The 22,903-nt window shown below is 45.7% G+C and overlaps 2 protein-coding genes across 3 annotated transcripts in view; both read left to right on the top strand.

Annotated features, from left to right (window-relative positions):
• The window catches only part of LOC118218037 (sodium/calcium exchanger 1-like), a 122,803-nt gene extending 116,928 nt beyond the window's left edge, over nt 1-5,875 (top strand). For both annotated transcript variants that reach the window (XM_035400397.1, XM_035400398.1), the window contains exon 7: nt 5,260-5,875. In XM_035400397.1, coding sequence (XP_035256288.1) covers nt 5,260-5,636 — 377 coding nt within the window. In that variant the 3' untranslated portion in view covers nt 5,637-5,875. The remainder of the gene's footprint in view (nt 1-5,259) is intronic.
• Nucleotides 5,876-13,337: 7,462 nt separating this feature from the next.
• Nucleotides 13,338-22,903, top strand: part of thumpd2 (THUMP domain containing 2) — a 34,242-nt gene continuing 24,676 nt past the window's right edge. Inside the window, exon 1 of the mRNA XM_035401207.1 lies at nt 13,338-13,581. Coding sequence (XP_035257098.1) covers nt 13,570-13,581 — 12 coding nt within the window. The 5' untranslated portion in view covers nt 13,338-13,569. The remainder of the gene's footprint in view (nt 13,582-22,903) is intronic.

The following is a 22,903-nucleotide window of genomic DNA, read 5'->3' on the forward strand; positions in this document are numbered from 1 at the left end:
GTTAGTGCGCTCTGAGCCCGAGAAGGTCTCTCATCGTACGCTGGTTTATCAGGACCGTCAGCCTGTCCTGCGATGTCATTGTTGTCTTTGGCAGATTGTGGCAGCACGTTGTGATGATTGCCTACTTGTACGGTCCACAGCTAGTGGAGAAGCAGCACGTGTGCATGCTTGATGCTAGCCGTCCCGCCATATTTCCCATAATGCTTTTGCTAGCAGCAGGTTCCCTCTCCTTTCAGTCTGTTTTTATTAAGTGAAGGTAGAACAGCACTGACGCTCAGAGCCGCTGTGGCTTTGAACCTGTCCTTGTGCTCCTTGGAGAGCGGTCTGAGTCGCGCCAGGAACCCGTCGCGTCCGCTAACCGCTAACATGAACACCTGCCTTCAGAGTGAGTCTGAGTCTGTCCGCTCGCCCAGCACTGGGGACCAGCTTGTGTGGAACAAGCTGTCAAGAAGGCCAAGTGAGAGGTAATAGAATGTCATTCTCCCCCCGTGGGGGGTTAGGGTTTGAGACCACAGTGCCAGCTGACAGCCTTCTGGAAATGAAAATGACTCTGCCGTCCTCCAAGCCTCCGTGCCACTGTGCAGAAACGAGGCCTGGGTGATGAACCCTCTCCCCGCACGGCGAGGACGCCGCACCCCGGCTGGCCGAGCTCCTGCTCTCCCAGCGACTGGCTGTAGGACATGGAGATTCTCTGATGAATGTAGGCCATCCTGCTGCTCTCCCAGTGGCTGGCTGTAGGGAATGGAGATTCTCTGATGAGCGTAGGCCATCCTGCTGTTCTCCCAGTGGCTGGCTGTCGGAAGTGGTGATGCTGTACGAGCGTAACGACTGCAGCCGCTGGAGGACACGCTGCAGGGTCAGAGAGCCAGGCCAGGGTGAACCCTTCCCAGCAGCCCTCGTTTCCCTCTCCCAGGGCTTCGGGGACAAACTGGGCCCTTCCTCTGGAGAAGGGAGCCCGAGTGTACAGCCATATTCTCCGGCCTTCCTGCTCGTTTCTCATCACAGTCTTCGCCCGAATGCAGGTGTCCCTCCTTTGGTCGGTCGCCGCTGTGCGTTTCCCTGGAGACCGCTCGCGCTCAGACGAGTCCTATCAGAGCCGGCATTCCCCAGCCGTGCAGTGCTGACCCTGCCGTGACCCGCCCCGCTCACACGCATCCATCCACAGAACAGAGGACTGGCACGCAGTCTCACAGGACGGCCACCCCCATAAATCTGTGAAGGGTATGAGATTTAGAGTCACCGCGGACCAAACGAAACGCAAGGGGAGAGAGAAAACCACTTCCAGCATCTGCCAACCCTCCAGCACGAGGCATGTTTAATGTGCGCAGTCAAGGTCTGGGCCAGGGGGGCGCCAGCAGCCCCTTTCAGTGTGTAATTGCCCCATGCAATATTAAAACCCTCCGAGCGGTGACCTCGGGTGACCTGTGCTCGGCCTCGTCCTCCCTCCCGCTTCCAGAGAAACGTCGGGGGGGGGGGGGGGGGGGGGGGGCATGAATTCACAAACCTGAAAGGAAGACTCGTCATTGGACGTGGGAGGTGGAGGTTAATTGAGCGGAGCCTGTCTGAGAATGTGTGTCCGTGGCATTGACTGAAGTCCCTCTTTTGAGCCCTGCATACAGTTGGCCTGATTAAAAGGTGCTCTCTGTCACCCTGGATTAAATGGGAAGCAAAAGCCCAGAGTTATGGGCAAGTATGGGCAGAATTCTATCAACACTTTTCCTTGAAGAAAAAGCTCACCCTAAAATAGTCTGCAGATAGTAATACAAATGCCCGCATATGTGTGCTACCTTGCGAGTGTTTATATCCAATCCATCTTTCCCCTGAAGTCTTCGTCTCTTTTTCAATGGTATTTCCAAATGTATTTAACTGAGTACAGTCAATTTTTTTGCTGTCATTTTGACATACAGAAAATTGATCATTTTTCCTTCACAAAATGAACTTGCTATAAACACTTGGGATTGTGCTTCGTGTTTGTTTATTTTCAAAGCGCTGCTTTCTTCTCAGCTGGTGAGACGACACCAGGGCCTCTCCGTAGTTTTTCTGCCGCGTGCGTTCGTGGTTTAAACCCCAGACAGCTGCGGATGTCACGCCGCAGTGGGATGGATGTGTGGCCGTGAGCGCTGAGGAGTCGGGGTGTTTGGGGGGGGTGTTTATCGTGCTAACGGGCTGTAGCGCTGAGGAGTCGGGTGTTTGGGGGGGTGTTTATCGTGCTAACGGGCTGTAGCGCTGAGGAGTCGGGGTGTTTATCGTGCTAACGGGCTGTAGCGCTGAGGAGTTGGGGTGTTTGGGGGGGTGTTTATCATGCTAACGGGCTGTAGCGCTGAGGAGTCGGGGTGTTTGGGGGGGTGTTTATCGTGCTAACGGGCTGTAGCGCTGAGGAGTCGGGGTGTTTGGGGGGGTGTTTATCGTGCTAACGGGCTGTAGCACTGAGGAGTCGGGGTGTTTGGGGGGGTGTTTATCATGCTAACGGGCTGTAGCGCTGAGGAGTCGGGGTGTTTGGGGGGGTGTTTATCGTGCTAACGGGCTGTAGCGCTGAGGAGTCGGGGTGTTTATCTTGCTAACGGGCTGTAGCGCTGAGGAGTCGGGGTGTTTGGGGGGGTGTTTATCATGCTAACGGGCTGTAGCGCTGAGGAGTCAGGGTGTTTGGGGGGGTGTTTATCATGCTAACGGGCTGTAGTGCTGAGGAGTCGGGGTGTTTGGGGGGGTGTTTATCGTGCTAACGGGCTGTAGCGCTGAGGAGTCGGGGTGTTTGGGGGGGTGTTTATCATGCTAACGGGCTGTAGCGCTGAGGAGTCGGGGTGTTTGGGGGGGTGTTTATCATGCTAACGGGCTGTAGCGCTGAGGAGTCGGGGTGTTTGGGGGGCGTTTATCATGCTAACGGGCTGTAGGGGGGAAGAACGGCGGGGGCGAATGTGCAGGCAGGGAGAGAATCGCCCGTTTACACGCATCAGGTTTATTTAACGCGCTCCGCAGTCCCTCTCAGGATTGGTGGGATCTGTTGGCATGCGGGGGTAAACCTGCATCATGCCACTTATGTGATTGGGTTGGTCTCCAGGGATGTGCTTCACTAAACCAGGCTTTTCAGATGCGCTCGTTGCCACCTGTAATAAAATTACTGTGAATCCAATTAGGCTATATATACATTTTCGTTTCACAGTTTTCACCCTGTGCTTGTATCACATTTTCACGCTTTTTAATGATGGAAATCCCTACATCAAAAAGCAGGATTCGGCTCACTTCCCAAACTCCTCAACTGTGAATGGAAAGTACACCTCAGAGTGCAGACCTCTGATTTTTTTCTGTCTCTTTCCCTTTCAGTAGTTTAATCGATTTCTCGATCCAGACCAGCGACCCATGCAGTTCCATATCCGGTTCTAAATCACAGCTACAAATGTGTTCTGTTCAGCTGCCTTATATAAGGGTTTATGGGATTTTCACTATTGGGCAGTCATTTTCCAAGCTCCACTGGCGATGGTTGAGGCAAACCCCTGAGAACACGCACCCATTAGAACCCCTGAGAACAGGCACCCATTATAACCCCTGAGAACATGCACCCATTAGAACCCCTGGGAACACGCACCCATTATAACCCCTGAGAACATGCACCCATTAGAACCCCTGGGAACATGCACCCATTAGAACCCCGGGGAACATGCACCCATTATAACCCCTGAGAACATGTACCCATTATAACCCCTGAGAACATGCACCCATTAGAACCCCTGAGAACATGCACCCATTAGAACCCCTGAGAACATGCACCCATTAGAACCCCTGAGAACATGTACCCATTATAACCCCTGAGAACATGTACCCATTATAACCCCTGAGAACATGTACCCATTATAACCCCTGAGAACATGCACCCATTAGAACCCCTGAGAACATGCACCCATTATAACCCCTGAGAACATGTACCCATTATAACCCCTGAGAACATGTACCCATTAGAACCCCTGAGAACATGCACCCATTAGAACCCCTGAGAACATGCACCCATTAGAACCCCTGAGAACATGCACCCATTAGAACCCCTGAGAACAGGCACCCATTATAACCCCTGAGAACATGCACCCATTAGAACCCCTGGGAACATGCACCCATTAGAACCCCTGAGAACATGCACCCATTAGAACCCCTGAGAACATGCACCCATTAGAACCCCTGAGAACATGCACCCATTAGAACCCCTGAGAACATGCACCCATTATAACCCCTGAGAACATGTACCCATTATAACCCCTGAGAACATGTACCCATTATAACCCCTGAGAACATGTACCCATAATAACCCCTGAGAACATGCACCCATTATAACCCCTGAGAACATGCACCCATTATAACCCCTGAGAACATGTACCCATTAGAACCCCTGAGAACATGTACCCATTATAACCCCTGAGAACATGTACCCATTAGAACCCCTGAGAACATGCACCCATTAGAACCCCTGAGAACATGCACCCATTAGAACCCCTGAGAACATGTACCCATTAGAACCCCTGAGGTGAACCCCTGAGAACATGCACCCAGAAGGATCCCTTCTTTAGGCAGTCCCACCTCGTTCTCTCTCCCCCTGCTGGCCGGCACGCACGAGCAAACTGCGATAAATTGTGTGGAAAATCTGAAGTGCAATATCTGAAAGTGGTAATAAACTGTGCACTTGCTCGTGTGTTCTGAGGTGTTGCTAATAACAATATATTATAAATAATTTATTTTTCCACGAGGAGCAATTTACTGCAAGTGCACAGGTTATTGCAAACTCTGGAAATCCTGATCCCCCCCCCACCCCCCCCAGGAGAGGTAGCTCTCTTTCTGCACCCCCCAAGGGTGCTTGCCCTCAAAAGTCCCTGCCTATAAAAACTAATGACATGCCCAGCCCCTGTGGTCTGCAATAGTAGTGTGGCCCTCTTTAGATGAGTTTCTGTATTTTTGGCTGAGGTGTGGGTGGGTTTGCATTCTTGCCTGCCCCCCCTTACTGCCACTTATTATGCCACAGCTTGGGGGTGCGCTTTCAGACCGCTGAAGGACCTGTCAGTGCTCAGGGCTCACGTGGGTGGTCCTGTGGGGGTGAGCGGAGTGTGCTTCTGGGCAGGTTAGGGGCCTACTCATCTGGACGCAGTGTCACAGGAGGGGTGTTAGTGTACTCATTAGGCCTTTAATTCTGAAGACATGTCCCTGAGAAACGTGCTGAAACATGATGGACAGTGAGGTCCGGTGGTAATGGCTGCTCCCTCCTCTTCCTCTCGTCCTTTTCAGACACGTTTGCCAGTAAGGTGGCGGCCATCCAGGACCAGTACGCCGACGCGTCCATCGGCAACGTGACGGGCAGCAACGCGGTCAACGTGTTCCTGGGCATCGGTGTGGCCTGGTCCATCGCCGCCATCTACCACCAGTACCACGGCCGGCCCTTCCGGGTGTCCCCCGGCAGCCTGGCCTTCTCCGTCACCCTCTTCACCATCTTCGCGTTCATCTGCGTGGGGGTGCTGATGTACCGGCGGCGTCCCGAGATCGGGGGGGAGCTGGGGGGGCCGCGGACTTCCAAGGCCATCACCAGCATGCTCTTCGTCAGCCTGTGGCTGCTGTACATTCTCTTCTCCTCCCTGGAGGCCTACTGCCACATCAAGGGCTTCTGAGCGGACCTGTGCGCCAGCGGGAGACCCGAGGGGGAGGAGCCCGGAGGGGGAGGAGCCCGGAGGGGGAGGAGTCCAGAGGGGGAGGAGCGGGAAACCCGTAATCGAGAAGAAGAAAAGAAAACGGAAGTAGCAGCAGCATAGCTTTTTATAACTGTCGTGTTTCTACCCCTAATACACATGCAGACACACACACACACACACATACACACACACACACACACGCACACATACCTACACACCCACACACACATGCCTGCAAATACACACACACACACACACACACACATGCCTGCTCACGCACACACACACACACATATACACACACACACATACCTACAGACCCACACACACATGCCTGCAAATACACACACACACACATATGCCTGTGAACATAAACACGCATACCTACACACTCACATATACCTGCACACACACACACACACACAAACGCACTCACACATGCCTGCGAACACACGCACACACACACACGTCTGCGAACACACACACACACACACACACACATACCTGCACGCACACACACACACATACCTACACACGCACACAAACACACACACACATACGCACATGAACACACATACACACACACACAGATGCATGAACGCACACAACGCAAGCAGGCATGCACACACACACAGACATTTTCCAACTAACCTAGGAGTTTCGTGCACTGAAGAGACTAAACGTCCTTACTATGAACTCAAATGAAAGAGTATCATATCTACTGTAGATCAGGTAACGTTCCCACGACGGTGGATATAATGACATAAAAAAACACAGAAATAGAAATCTCTTAAAAAGGTTGGTGCCATTTCTTTAAAAAGGAGGGTGTGTCAGTTTAGAGTCTCGTCAGCTGTAATTACATGGAAAAAACATAAAGTTAATATTTGTAGAACAAAAACAATGTACTGGAATGGTAGCTTGTGAGTCCCTGCCCAAATTAATTTACACATAAATGTAGAATTCCAGATATATGTGAATACAGAAGTGAATGGTAAGCATTAATTACAGTACCTAGAGATTTGTCACTTTAAGGTTATATTTTTATCTGATGCTTTTGCTTTGTGCATTAAATGGACTAAATCTAATCAGGGTCAATGTTTGCTGCTAACTCCCCTTAAACTCACTGTCAGAGTTCTGTGTTTTAAAGGTCACGCCCATATTGTACCACAGGCACTAATTCCATTAGGTATGCATCATTTACTGTGTTTTCACCTGTTTGCTTTTAATCCTGTCACTCTAATAGTCGAATATGAGGCTTCTGTTTCGATAACCATCAACCATTTGAAAGTACAAGATCCCTACGTTGTTACATTTCTGCTCAGCTCTCCCTAGAAGTGAAATAGATTTTGGCTGTTTCTGGTTCACAATTAGACGTTTAAAAAATGACCGTGCCAAGAAAACGAGATAATTACAGATTTTAATTTGTTTCATTTGAACTCATCACATTGCTCTCCTCACTGAACCTAAATGATGCCATTACCCCATAATGGGTCTGGGGAATTCTGTTGTTTTCTGACAGATGCTATTCTGCTTATTTAACCCCCCCCCCCCTCCACCCCCGCCAGCCTGTCCCCAAAAGCAAATGTAGAATTTTTTTTAATTCAGATTTTATTACTTCCGCTGTTCCTCTTTAAGTGAATGTCATAGATCAGCACTGCTGTAAACATATAGAAATTTGCCATACTCTGTTGTTTTGTGTAATGTGGAAACCTAATATCTGTGTCAGTTTCTCTGAGTCATTCTACCAGTTGGCTTGTCTACTATCAGATTCCCTATCATACTGAAAAGCAGCGGTAATCGACCCTGTTCCTGGAGTTCTACCATCCTGTAGGTTTTCATTTCAACCCTATTTTGGCACAACTGAATACTAATTAGCCGCTCAATGAGATTTCTGGCCTACAGGACAGTGATGGGATGCAATACCTGTATATGGCACAGGCCACTGCTGATATTATTGTTCTGGCAACACCTATTTTTTCCAGTTTCGTTCATGGTTTTGTTCTTCTTCATGAAAATCAAGTCATAATTCGGTTTTATGATATCAATTTAACATTTAAATATCACTAGTTTCGGCTTAATGTGTCCAGTGTGCAGATGAGCAGAGGTGGAATATCCAGATTCAGACAGTAAAATCCTCCCCTGTACTTTGTTCAAATCACCTGGATTTGCTAATTCGCACAATTCTTCAGCCAGGAGGTTTAACTAATCGGTGAAATCAGCTGGCTCAGTGTTCATGGGTGGAAGAAACACACGGCAGGACTTTTACTTTCCGACCCCAGGACTTTCCACCTCTAGATGTGAGGATAGCTGATAATTCACCTGTTTACCTTAAACTAAATTAAACTAAATATTTTCTGTTGTAAAGCTGGGGAGAATATGTGATGTAGACCTTACTCTCTTTTTCTCTAATTCAAACTGTCATTTACGACATAAAGGGTTTGTAATTCAGTGTTGTCCGAATCAGTATTGCCACACAAAAAAAGATCTAGTAGTAATTGGGAAGGACAAGCACTGAAACTTTCAATTTGAATTTCAAGAAGGCAACTAGATTTCTTACAGATTTTGTTTTTATGATCTGTGTCTGCTAGCAGCCTGGTTTTGGAGTATAGTCTCTTGTAAGATTTACTTTTCTTGTCCTTGTAACTAGAATTTTCAATCTCTGAAGATTAGAATAGCAGAATGTTCAAAGGCTTGGGTTTTCCATCATATTGCAGTTTTCTCCACATTTTGCCAAAGGGAAATATTTCTAGTATTTCTAATATTTCTGAAAGTGCTCGTAACACCCAATCAGAACAGTAGATTTTCTATCTGAAATGTACATTTGTTAATGGCACCAAAAATGGTTCAGCTTCTATCTGTGGTATAAAAAGTTTGTTTTACCTGTGTAGAAACTTTCGTAAGAGAATTTGTATGAAATCTAGAAACTTCTGCATTTGAAAATTTAACAGCCATCTTAAAGGATTTAAAAGTTATTGTCAGGGTTTGGTGGTCCTCATTGGTCTGTTAATTATGAAGAGTGTAAAAAATATCAATGGGCTGTCTAGTGTAGTCGCCATAACTTTCTTTCCCCATTTGTTAGGCAGGTTAGTGTTACTCCTAACTTGGGCATACCATCCCCGGAGTTCATATGTACATTTGAGTCAAATTTTTTTTTTAAATGGTTAATAATATTTTTGGCCCACAAATGAAGGAAAACAGGCGGCGTGCACTTTTGAACTGTTTGAGCAGAAAATTCAACTGGCAACGTCGACGTCGCCGATCCAATGAAGGAGGACCTGCCGCAGCGTGCGCGCGTTCCTGACGTTTTTCTGACTGTTAATGAACTTTTCGTTGATAGAAAGGACGAAAAAAACAAAAACTAAAAACTAAAAAAAAAAAAAACAAGAACTGGACCTCTCTGTACCCTTGTAACCGGTTATCTAACTGACTTAAAAAAAGAGAGAAAAAGAAAAATCTATGAAGTACAGCCATAACATGGTGTCCTGTCGCAGCGGCGGTATCTAAAGGACTCGTTCTGCTCAGCCTCTCGTCGCGTGACTGCGTACCGGCACGCTGTCGTCATGGCGCGCTGTCGTCATGGCGCGCTGTCGTCATGGCGCGCTGTTCTGCCCCTCCCCCCCCCCCCCCCCCCCCCCGCCCCCCCGCCCCCTAATCCTCTTCCGCCATGTCCATATTTGGGAATGTTAATGTGGTACTTGTTAACACTGTGCATGGATGAAACGTCTGTAAATACTAAGCGGTATCCCATTCGTAAATGTTGAGGACGGTCTGAATGCTGTATAGATTTTGGATGTAGGTTGTTTTTTTTGTTTTGTTTGTTTCTTATTTAAATGAGGCTATATGTCCTTTGGTAACTCGCACATTTGAATGAAAAGGCAATATTTGGCTTTTGTGTATAGGAGGGTGGAACATAACGAAATTCTGTATTTAAGGGTGGGGGGGGGGTTGCATGAATATTTGTACAAACAGACAATGCTTGCTTGAGGACTTGGTTGTATTATTTGACAGTTGTAGAGAACTATGTACATCAAAGGATATTTTGTCATTTAAGAGCTCATGTGTATATACTGTACAGTATTGTCAGAGGCCACACGCTTCAGCATTGCATAGAGAACTCAACATATTTATTATTATGAAGCCCTTGGTAAACACAAGAACGACACATATTGCCTTTTTTGTGCAGCAGTTGCTTGAAGCTTGTTTAGTTCTGTTCCTTTGTGCTGAGCAGTGTATGTTTCTAATATTAAAATTTGTTATTATCAGATTTTTTTTCTATTAGGGGGTGGGGTCTTTGATATATAAATTCATCGCTTGGAGGCATTAGGTAGATTAATGCTTAATACCTGTCCATGCAGTGACAGGTGTCAGTAACGCGTCCCTTGATGTACAGTACTTGAGCTTCCGGCTGTCGGTAGAGAGATTTTCACATCTCAGGGCCAAAAAAAAATGTAATAATAAAAAATCTGACAAGATCGTGTACAAGCAGCAGGTTTGTAAACAGCGTACTATGAGCAGACTAACAATGTCTCCGCAGTTGTTTAGGCCACCTGCTCCAGAAGTTTCACGGCCTCGCCTCTCGTTGAGGGTAAATCTCTCTGATTGGACGCTTGAATCATAATCAGGGACCTTCGTCATACACCGTTTGTTGATTGATATCAGCACTACACCCCACTGCTCACATGGACTTGTTTCTGTTATTCGAGGTTAAGATATCTGTCTTAATTTACAGGGTTTCGCTGGGGATTTCCTATGTCTTTTAGGTTTTTTTATTTGTTTTTAAATAGTTGAAGATACTGTAATAAGTTTTCTTGATTATTATTATTTTTGTCTTTGATGTTTTGTTTGGTTTTTTTTTGTTTGTTTGTTTTTTTGTTTAGTATTTCTCTTTGCACACAAACATAGGAAGGACATACACTAACTGTGATTGCTGTACACGGTACACTTCTTGACACAAAAATAAAGTTTGGGATATCCTGTTTGAAAAGACTGATGAGTATAACACTGTTTATGTGGCTGGTATTGGGGGTGTCTTGGACAGGCCTGTTCTGATCTCACTGAAGGCAAATGACAGATCTCACTTCATAAATCTGGCCACAATTTCCCTACAGCATGCGTATTGTGATATTGCAAGACAGAAACCCATTCTATCCTTTTTAATGCCCAGTTATCTCCATGTTCTGCACAAACTCAAATCTACAAATCTGGGCATAAACTGGAGTTTGTACAAAATATTGTGTGATATATATATATATACATATGAAAGAGAGAGTTCATAATGACTATTAAAATTAACAGTGCACACATGCTGCCCGTCCAAGTTGATGTAGATTTCCGAAATCATCCTGTTGTAAAGCACATTGTAATGCTCTGAAAAGAGCGAAGATCAGCAGTTACGGTAGCATCAGCAAGTAAACAATGGTGCTTGTGCGGAAATGCAATATTCCAATGCTGACTTCTTATTGGCTGGACCACAACAGCGGGGCCAGCCCTATAAACGTGAATGTCTGCGGCTGACTGAGTGACTGAGTGATGAAGTTACACCATTGGTCGGCCGAGTTATGAACTTACACCGCTGGTCGGCCGGTCCAGCCATATACTAGGTTTTGACCTGGTCTTGTTTCTTAAGGAGAGACAGTTGCGTCTTTGAAATTTGTTAACAACTTGAATGATCATGGAAATTACTACTTTTCATATTGGCAGCACCCTTTAATCTGTAATATATTTCCGTGAAATATCAGCAATGTGTGATCCGTTGGAACAGGAGTGTGACACTTACTCCCGAGTTTTTTTTATATGCAGATGCGATTATGTTAAATTGAAATCTAATTCTTCATCTTGACTGGAGGTGTAACAGCTATTACAGAATGTCAAGTAATTGAATATCAGAACATTTTCTTTCCTTAATCCATCATATCCGTTGTTATCTACCCTTTAAATATCCTTGTTTTTCATTCAGATATTCAACCCGCATTAAAAAATGAATTTACCGCTGTTGTCTTCAAGGTCTTCGCAGTCGCACCAAGTAGCTTCACGCTATGGTTAATTGCCTGCTCCATTCCAAAAGGCCTTGACAAAAAAGAAAGTGATAACTGGCTTCTGAGTGTCTACCCAGTCAAGGGCGACGGGGAGGATTTACTACCAGCCCGGGAGCAGTCAAACATGCAGGTGCAGCTTGTGATGGCGGGGCGTGTCCGTGACTTGTCCGTGGGAAGTTTGACATACATGTTTACCTCCCGCAGAAATTAGTCGGTGTCCAATTAAAGATCCATCACTTTTCATGGCCCTGTCGTGACAATCATTATAACTTCATTAAAGCGACCTAGTATCTTCATTGTTTCATTTTAATCCATTACATAGTGATTAACAGCATGGCAATGTATGGAATTGAAATGGAATGATTGCATCTGGTCTGAAAGGGGTTTGAGGTTTGACACCTGCAAGCAGATAAGCAGCTGTACTGTTAGATTGTTTTTGTCCTTGATACAACATACACAAGCCAATTTTCTGACCTCTGTGTGGGTTAGCGCTTTGACTCAACCATACTTGCCATTTAAATATTTTCTGATCTCAAATATTGTTACAGCACACATGCAGGACATATTCTCATACCACTATGTACCCTCTAATGAGAAGTGGCTTTTATTTATTTTCAAACAAAAAAACAAAAAAACACCTTGCTTCCTACATTTGGGAGTTATGTTAAACAAGATATCAATACATATTGAGCACTCTGATATGTTCCATTTTTGCTCTAAACACCGCAGTCTTTGTTTGGCGCTGCAGGGAGGGGGCGCGTTTTCATGTGACTCGGGGACGTATAAAATGCTCATTCCTTCCGTTGCGGCTCTCCTGGGACCGAGGTAATCTGGGGAGACGTGACGCCGAGGCCGTTAACCAAACCGACTGTGAAACTGGGATCCACAGGCTGCTTATTTCCAAAGACCATTAACTCCTGCAGTCGAAGCAGGGTCCATTCTCTCTATCCGTTTCAAAATGGGGTTTTATTACTGTGTGATTTGCTCTACGTACACAAGTGAGGTGCCATTTGCTTACAAGGAGAACCCACAGAATGAAATAACTTTTACAATACTGGGAGATTCACGTACATAATCAGATCAATAACGAGCATAATAAAAATTCATGTTTCACAGATGGCAGGACATCATAATTCTTGGACTCTGCTTCCTCTTCACAGAAAGATAATTCCACTCTTGGATGAAATCAAATTGCAACGTTTGGTTTTTTTCCCCTACACTACACACAGCAGAACAGATAAATAAACCGCATATACACTGGGAGTAACATTTTGTAAGATAGAATCGCATTCATGAACGAGCTAATTAAATAAAGTTTATGCGCACTGGTGTCCACTGTCAGGGTGTCCAGCCATGGTTAAATATTTAATTGTAAATCAGGTTAGCCAGATGAAACGGGCAACTATTAATTCACTAGGCTTGTTTGCTAAATATTATACTATATGACGACATTTCTGTTACAATTTTTTACATTGGAACGCTAAAAAAAGAAGAAGAAAAAAACACGTCTTGTGCGTAAAGCATGCACTAACGCAAGTGTTTCAAAATGTTTTTTTGACTAATGAAAGTGGTACCACGTGATTTGCACAAGCCCGGTCATACGACGACTTCCTCTTTCTCAGGTGAGAATGTTACCAAGGTGCAGGCAGAGTTTGTGCAGAGTTCTGGTTGTTTTAGGGTAATGTTTCGGGAAGTTATTTAGCATTAACTCTCACTGTTGATTTAGTAAAAACCGCGTTGCGCTTTATAACGCAGCTTCCAAAGCTCTCGTGTGTTGCGGTCCGTAGAAAATCGAGGGGAGTTTAGAGGGGAACGACTGGCCGAGGGAGCGGCCTGGTCCTAACAAGGGTAGTCCTACGTGCAGTTGCAATTGAAATATGTTCTATTGGGTAAGCCAATGTCAAGCCACACTCTTCAACATTAAAGCATTACAGTAAAATTGCAGCCGAGTTCACAAGCACAAGGACTGTCCGAATCCACATGGTGTGCGAGGGTATATTGCGTGCTCAGTGCTTGTTTTCATCAGGGGCGTCGACACAAAATTGAAATTCTCATTCTCTTAAATTCAGGCGGATGTAAATGTACGGTAAGTAATGCGCCAAAAAACGTGGAACCTCTAAATTAAATTAGATCCTTCACGTCTATCTGAGCTTATATTGGGCAATTTAACCTGAATTTTAATGGCGCATTAATCCATTTTTAGAGACCACGTAGCTTGTGATTATTCTGCCGCCATTAACATTTTAATGTATGTTTTAGATTGCCCTAGATGAAGGATATTTAAAATACGGAAGTTCCTGAAAACCTGGCAGCTTTATAGTGGCGGATATCAGGACATTTGGGAGTGATCTAACGCAAGAAAATCACTTAAAAGTAAGCCAAAAGCAACCTGTACAGAGCTGTTATGTTTATATGTACTATCTTGATGGTCTTAATGTTGTAGGTTGTCATGCCTCCTAGTTTGACTTAACATTACTCTCTGACCTAGCCTATGTTAACTGCAAAGGTGTTCATGACTATGAATAAGCATTGTACCTTATTGGACCTGTGTTTTCTAGTTGTTCCAATGACCTTTGGTAATCGCTTATTGTACGTCGCTTTGGATAAAAGCGTCTGCCAAATAAATGTAATGTAATGTAAAGGTTTCTTGGAACCACAAGCTAGTGGCAGCAAAGTGAGGTTTCATGAACTAAATGATGGGAGGAGCTTCAGTGAGCTGCCAGTCCCATCGAATGCTTTTCTGAACCGATCAAAAGGTCATGCTGTCTACAACAAAATGATGACACTAGCAGTGTTTGAAACTGCTTGCTTGCCTACTGTTGAGTATGCAAGTTATATACTACTTGTATGCTACTTGTAATTTCAAAAGTAGGCTAGTAAGCTCTTTCAGATGCAGCCAATCATTTGTCATGATGCTTGGTTCAAATCAGCGAGTCACAGGTGGATTATCGCGGTTGTTTGTATTTTTGGTTTAATGAAGCCTTGTTCTCCCTTCACTGACGCTGTTGAAAGAGTGGCCGGTGACTTAGATGTGTTCACGAGCACGAGTAAGCGGAGAGACCCTGCCTGAGAAATGCTCCACATGTGAGAGATGAAGCCTTAAAAATAGTCTGGCTCACTGGCTGTTGTATTGCTGCTCACGTAGAGCCAAGCATGTCTTTAAACTTCCTCCAGCCGGATCATAAAAATTCAGGAGAGTGAGTAATTATACCCCATAAATCTCATTTCCTTGGTCACTAGTTTTTTTTTCTCACCCCAGTAATGGCTATGACTCTGTGCTACAGGTCTCTGTACTGTGGCAACTCTGAGACTATTCTGTTTACACATGTTATATTCTCCAGTAAGGCTTGAGAGTGGTGGAACTGTGCGCTATATGATTGTTATACTGTGCACAGCAGTGGTGTGGGCCCTTCAGCGTCTGTATACGACCTTTCCTTGCCTATCGCTGGTGGATGCAGGCAGTGAGTTAGGACTGATAGGCCTGATAATAACCCCACTGAGCATAATTAAGGCGATGATGTGGGCTCAGGCTAATTCATAAAAGAGAGAAAAACCCCCGACCCCAGCAGTGAACCCTGGTGCGCGTAGAAAGCCGTCTCCCTCGCCAGGAACCGGAGACGTTTAATCTGTGGTCCCAAAAGCGCAACGGCGAGGATTAGCCCTCGTCCCACCGGCTCTTCTCCCTCTCACCCCGTCCTTCTCCGGATTATCCTCCCGTTCCCCTCGCCCGCGGGCGCTCTGGCTGTCAGAGCCCCGGCCCTCCGGCCTCCTGCTCCCCTCCGTAATTAAGCGATGAAAGTGTAATCTGAGGAGATTAATCCCCCAGGGGCAGATGAAGATTAACCCTAATCCTCGCGTAGCGTTCCGTGTACCCTAAACCTCGCTGCGCCTCGCTGCGCTTTCCCCCGCCAGCTCCCCGCGGCGGGGTGCGGCGCAAAGTCAGATGGGTCGCGGAGATCCGAGAGCGGGTCCGACTCAGAGCTGCATCTTCACTCCGCGTGGGCACAGGGGGGAATCGGATTGCCGTAGCAGACCAGGGGGACATTCCCCTCCCCCCACAAAAAAAGTTGCACTACATTTTCTGTGATTATGGCCCCGGTTCCAAAGGTGGGGGGGGGAGGGGGTCAGCATTTTTTTGTGCACAGCTGCCTGGCTCCTCTTTGCCTCTTGCTGGTATTATCTGGCAGTCCTGTGTGCACTCGGCCCTGTTTGCATCAGCCTGGGCTTTGACCTCACTGTTGAGCCAGCGCTGCAGTTTCCAAGCCAAGCAGGCTGGAGGAAGACGGCCGTAGGCTCTGCTTTTTTTGGTTCCTTATTTTGTTCCTGCTTTCTTGTTTTTCAAGTTGATGAAGGTGACAGAGCTTTGTGTCTTACCAGCGGCTTCAGGGCGTTCTGGGACACGGTGCCAGGATAATTGGATGCTTTAGGAATGGCTAAACTGAGAATTTACACGTGCCGTCATTTATCTAAGGCCCCCGTTCACAGTCACTCAATAATTCACATCTTTCACTTTCTGATTTACAGCTGGGCTGTCAGAAGAGCATTTCAGCTTAAGTGCATTTCACAAGGGCACAGCAGCCATGTCCTACCTGGAGGTACAGCCGCTGTCAGCGGGACCCCCCCTGCTGCCCAGCCACAGTATTACCCCTTTAGCCCTTTAAGGTGCGAGGTCACGAACATCTGATTAGAACGTTCTTACCCCAACATTCTAATGCTGATGTCACAGTCACTGCTGGTGACTGAAAGCAGCGGAGTTCTAGAACACTGACTTGGAATTTTGAAAAAGAAACATTCTAAACAGCCCGCTCTTTAAAGGGTCAAATGGTGGTTGTGTGATAGAGGCCTTCTGTTCCTCATCTCTTTTCCCCTCTCCTTTGTGTGCTTTGATGCTTTTGCAACACAGGTTCAATTTTCATGCAAATAAAGCACACTGGACTGTAAGAGAGAGAGACTGAATGCGAGCGCGAGTCTGAGTTTGTTTCTCTGTGAGAATATCTGTGGGGGCTGTGTGCACGTCTCTTGTCCCTCAGTAAGCCCTCACCTTCAATGACCTCTGACCTTTACTGAAATGGAGCACCGGGCTCATCGGTGTGCAGTCAGTCACCAAAGAGCCTGAACTGATTGTGCTCGTATTCTGAGTCGTGTTCTTAACTCTTTTTGGCATTTTGAGTGAGGGGGAATGCCAACTATCTTTCAGTCTGAGCTCAGCTTAAATAACGGCGATCATGCCAGACAGCCCATCATCTCACATTTATCACGTTGTGATGCTGTCTGCATGTGATAAAAGCCTCTTTCAATCTCCTGCCAAAGTCTTGGGCTTTGAGTTGATGTGAAAAAGTGCCGTCCGCTCTTTTTTCTTTCTTTCTGTAAATACCAGCAGAATGATGCGCAGAGCCAGTGTCAAATGGGGCTCATGTATTTACACTTCCCCGAGCGGCCTTGCACCGACTCAGGAACGAAGGACGTTTTTAAACGGATGTTTGTGCCATGGGAGTATAGCGGTTACCTACGGTCTCTTAAAATGACAACTATTTATCAGAACCTTTTGTTTCATTTTAATGACATCGGTGGCTTTGTTATTTTATTTTCATTTGAATGGCAACGTGTGAAAGTATCTTATCAGCATCTCTTCCTCTGGTAATGATGTTTGACACAGCAGACAGCTTTGTGAAATGAGAGGACTGTTAATGTGTCAGGCAGAAGTTCTAGAGGGCCTTGGTGTCTGCTGCTTTTTCAAGTGTTTCAACACTGTGATTCATTTAAATCTCTGATTGGCTAAAGAGTTCACACACTTTGTTTTTCAAGGCCTAAACGGGCAGCTGACTGAAAGGAATCCACAGAAACTCCTTTTATCCACACAGGACCTTAGAATTAAGTTTTCAGTGTATGTTTAATTTACCCAGTTCTTTCCTGTGATTGGCATAGTCTTCATTATTTAGGCTATTAGTATTATTTGTTTTGCTTGTTTGTTTGTTGGCTTGCTGACTTTTGCTGTATGGAAACAGTAACTAACAGAGCAAATCTTACAGCAAATCATGCTACGAGATGAATTTTTGTTTAGCTGCTTGCAAATTGAGTCTTGAGGCAAGTGTGAACGACGGCTTTTGAGGGCTTTGAGAGCTGTGTGTTCGAGGCGCTAAGTTGCGCGCGAGGCGCTAAATTGAAGGGATTTTCTGATGAAGAAGCCGGGGCGGTTCGTCTTCTGAAGATCAGATCAGATCCTCACGAGCGGCGGGGCTGGAAAGCGGAGCAGGGGATTTTCCAGCTCAGATCCTGGAAGACGTGCGCGACGCGCGTCAGTGACAAAATGCCACACAAATGCCGCGCTTTGATCCCCGATCTTTCAGAAATCCGGTTTGCTTAAAGCTCCCGAATCGCCCGTTTCTGATGAAACGGTTCCCGGTGGAATTCGTCACGTCCCGTTTCGTAACTGCGCGCGGCCAGTGCGCCGACAGCGGAAGGGTTTTCAAAGCCGAAGCTTATCAGGCGTGCGTAAGTGTGCAGTACACATTAACATCTTAAAATACTTTCCAAATAAGAGGAGAAATTTCCATAAGAACAGATGGCAGGAAAATCCCCAACCAGGAACACTTACTTTCTTGAAAGGGCAGCTTTATTATTTTATATTTAGCCGTCGGTTTACAATATAAACTTGAGTATGATACCAATTTATTCTTCCCCTGGTAATCTCTTCATTTTCTCTTCAGCTGATATTTTTAATTGCATATATTTCCTCACACTATGTCTAACCTAGTTAAATATGCTTAAATATGAAATTGTTTTTAATCAAGGCTTCCTAGTTTCCTTTGCTGGCTGGTGCTGTAAAGTATAATTCAGTTTAAACACAGCTACACATGGAGTACTAGAGCTGTACAGATTGTGGATTCACTGTTTAGTTTGGATGAACTCCAGAGGGTATATATTCTCACGGACATTGTTTATCTTTTAGAAAAATGTTTATGGATGAAATACAATATTGGTTGTTAAAGTTTATGCTTTGCAGTTTCGAGTGATTCAGGCAAGCATGCAGACTGTGGAAGTACTTCCTGGCATCAAATATAATCCAATTTCTTTGTTTAACATTTTATGTACTGGCGTTTCTTTATTTACGGGCCTTTCCAGACACCTATGTGCCTCCCGTTACCCGAGCAGAGAGCCCTGCTTCTGAAGCGTGTGCAGTTTACAGTGCGCTTGCCTGTTAGCCACTGACTGTTTTGCACACTAGAGGTCACACAGTGCTACAGAAGAGAGCTAGCGCTGATTGGCAGAAAGCCTGGAAGCTGCTTGCACACGATCAGCTTCAAAACGCTCAACATGGCGTCAGACCGTTCACGTCCTACGGAGGGAGCGCTGATGCCCGCCTTTACGCCAGCGATGCTCCTGGTGCAGCGCACGGCTCACAAGTAATGCCGAGTCACGACAGCGACTTACAAAACATTCTACACGGCATTTACATTGCATCCATTTATACAGCTGGATATATGCTGAAGCAATACAGGTTAAGTACCTTGCTCAAGGGTACAATGGCAATGTCCTACCTGGGAATCGAACCTATGACCTTTGTACTACACTCCTGCCTAACCCAGGTTGACTGAAGCCCTCCCTACCCCTGCTACGAGGAGACTGGCTGTACCCCAGCAGTGTGGACCTGCAGTCAGAGTCTGCTCCTTACTTAGCCCAGGCTAGTGGCCTTGCGCCTCCCCCACATACAAATCCAATTGATCAGCCAAGACAAAAATAGACTCTGAACATTGTCCTGTTCTGGGGGCTTTCAGCCGAGCATTTGAAGGGACTTTATGAAAGGGAATTATCGAAGAGCTGGGAAAGTGTGCATTGACATATCGGAGCGCGAGAGGGCTTTCTGCCTTTCAGACGTAATTGCTGGGACAATCGCCGGATAATTGCAGGCCACACGGTCTACCATTATCCCGGCAGCCTGAGAGTGGCGTTTATTCGGGGCCTACCGTACGTCTGGAAACCTCCCACTCCACTCAAACTTTCTTTTTTTTGTTCTCAGTCTTTGCAGAGCACCTGGGTTGTCAGTCAGGAATTCTCTCAGCGGCAGTTTGCCTCACGCTGTTCCCAGGTAATGAAATCGGTGGGAAAATGGCCTGGCCCATTAAAAATCATGGGGGGCAGCCATCGCGTGAGAGCGCACGTGAGAGTGCACGTGGCTGCCGTCTTTGTGCTCTGTCTGATCAGTTCCAATGCCTGGATTCTGCCAGCAGTCCTACAATCTCACTCTGACTCAAATACGTTCTAGTGTTCATTTTATCTATTTTTTTTTTTTTTTTTTTTACATAAACACACTTTGGCAAGTTGAGCTAAGACTCGCTTGCTGAACTATTTGGGAACGCTTGTGTTAAGCCCGAGGCCAGGCCAGATGTTGATTGAATCCAGGGCTGCAGATTCACCCGATGCACTATGCCTTGTGAAATTTAAACTTCAACTGTCATTGAGAACAAGACATTCCAGTATGGCGTTGCTTCCGAAAATCCGTTAAGGGGCGTGGCTGAGTACGCACTGTGGAAATGGGGTGGTTGGTACCATACTGTAGCTTAGCAACAGAAACGGTTACTGCCTGGAATCTGCTGTGGTTAAGAAACGAGAGGAAGTGGAACGGGGATGCAGGATGATGCCAGGATGTGCTCGATCTGCAGAATCTGAGGTTAAACCTCTATTTCTCTTCAGCTTCGATTTATGAAGCGTTTGTTTTCCATGGCAAACTCTGTTTGATGAGTTTTAAAAAGGGCTTTTAGGTGAGACTGCCATGCTGTTTAAATTAATGAAACCAGGCCAGTGTCGCCTACATATACATTTAGCCCGAGCTGAACTAGTTCATTAGTGATTTGACCTGAAACCCAATATAAAAAAATAAAAAAAATTACTGCTTGTTCCAAAAAAAAAGACTTGTGCAAAAATGGGACACAGGAAGAAATGAAATGAATGACAGACAAACAGACAGACCTGTGAACTTATTAGTGCTTAATAGTGCTATTGATTCCAACTGGGGGTGATTTTTTTCCTGATAACTGATAAGTACATTACTTAGATTTAGATTTATAATTGTATTAATTTCTCAGGACTGTATTTGTAAGATTTGATTTTACCAGTCAGAGTAAACTCTCATCCGATAGCACTGTTAGAGTGAAACACAGAATCTCCTGGGTGTGGATGGTCAAACTGCGGACTATTTCTGCACTATTGTGCTTTCTCTCGACTGTCCGTAGATTTCCCATCAAACTGAAACTGCACTAAGTAGCTGAAGAAAATACATTGAATTGGATTAAAGCACCAGCCAGCATCCGAAATTATTGACAAGAGCACTGAGACTATAAAATATTTGGCACGGTTGGGACAATGCAGGGAGATGAGCAAACTTAATCAATACAAATCCAGCTCGAGCCGTTTCTCTTTGGATGCCTGTCTCAGGTCTTCGGTTTGTTAGCTTTCAAACAAACTAGTGGGGCTCCAAACTATGCTTGTGTCAAAAACAATCAAAAACGATTACATTTTGAAGTTATGGTAATGATACACGTAGACTGAATGAAGGGCAAACTTTTACAGTGTGTACATTGTACATGTCCTAAAATATAAAATATTTTCATAAAGTCACTTTCTGTCATGTACTTTCATTCGCTATGGCTGATGCTGGTTGATCCATCATTAGAGCCAGATGTTACGAATGATAGTTTTTATTTTATTTTTTCTGTAGAATGACACACTCTACGTTTGGCTTCATGCTTGGTTCGAAGCCTGAAGTTTTACTCCTGCTTAGACTCCAGAAAAGGAAGTGTTAACATAAGAAGGGTTTGTTTACTGTTAGCAGTGCCACTGAAAGCCTCTTATAGGCTGAGGCTGTGAGCTAGTGCTCTGGGTAATGAAATCCCTTTTATTTTACAAATGCGTTTATTTCTGACCCGGGATATGGGATTAGGAGGGGGGTGGGGGGGGGTGTATCGATCTTATTCGCGCAGCTCAGCATTCCTGTCCTCGTTTGCTCTGTTAAACTGTGGGGAGAATGCACCGGAGGCTGATAGGAGGTTTGGTGTGCACCTGGAAGAAGTGGCGAGTGGTGCACGATGGAACTCCCCCAGTACAGTGGAACAAGGTGCTCTGAAGTCTGACAGCCAAATGTTTCCTCCATTCTACATCTTTCTGACAGAAAAAAAGTAATTGTTAGCTGGTGTGCCTTCTTCACACAGGCGAGAATTGGATTCTTCAACTGCTTATTCCATGGGCTGGTGGTAGTGCTCACCTGGGTAAATTTACTTGGGAAGTGGTGAAGGAGCGCTTGTAACCTTCCCCAGTGCCACTGAAACAGGAGTAATCTAATGTTGTCTCGGTGATCTGACTCCAAAATAAAGTTTTAACCTTTCCTCTCTGGGAAAGTTTAAATAAGAGTTATACATAGAAGGAGACTGCCCAGTTCCTCCACTTGTGTGGCTCTGTACAGATCACTATCAATCTTGGTAGACGCGGACGCACCTCTGGCTTGTGTAGCCTGTATAGAGGAGAAAATATATATGTACAGCACCTTATCTGTTACTTTCTGAAAAGTGTATTCAGATTTGGATGTGACCCTAAAAAACTATGCAAAAGGCGCGTTGTGAGGACGCTCAGGGGGAAAATCGTACACTATTTAAGTTCCTGTGGGATGACAAAGACTGCCTGAAACCCACCGGCCATTTTGCAATGTCAAGAAATCATCTGTGTGACAGGTGGGGTTCTAGCTGTATATTACACATAAAAAATGGATGTTATAGTGTCTGGTTCCCTGTCTGAGAGGGCTTTACTGTTCACAGGGATAGATTAAGGGGGGGGCGGGGGGCGGGGGCAGCTCTCAGGCATTCTCAGTATCTGGGATGTGTTGATATGAGGGTGGGGCCCCTGCAGAAATGGGAGGCTCATTCCCTTCGCTGCATTATTGACTATCTTGCCGTGACTCCAGCGGCTGGACAGCGATCAGCTGCGCGTCCATGCGCAGCCGCAGTCACAAACCACTTCTCTGACAGAAACGGTGCCCCTGCCAATCACACTCTCCACATGCTCCTCAACACGTCTCAGACGTCGTGCTTCACTTGGCTGTGCTTTAACGGAGCTAAGAGCCATTTTGTCTAATGTAGACAAAATGTTCAACCGAAAACAAAGAGCAGAATGTCAGGCAGAATTAATATATCCTTTGATTTACTTTCATTGTTGATCATAGAG

This window comes from Anguilla anguilla, chromosome 18 (assembly GCF_013347855.1).
Source record: "Anguilla anguilla isolate fAngAng1 chromosome 18, fAngAng1.pri, whole genome shotgun sequence".
Taxonomy (NCBI): Eukaryota; Metazoa; Chordata; class Actinopteri; order Anguilliformes; family Anguillidae; genus Anguilla; species Anguilla anguilla.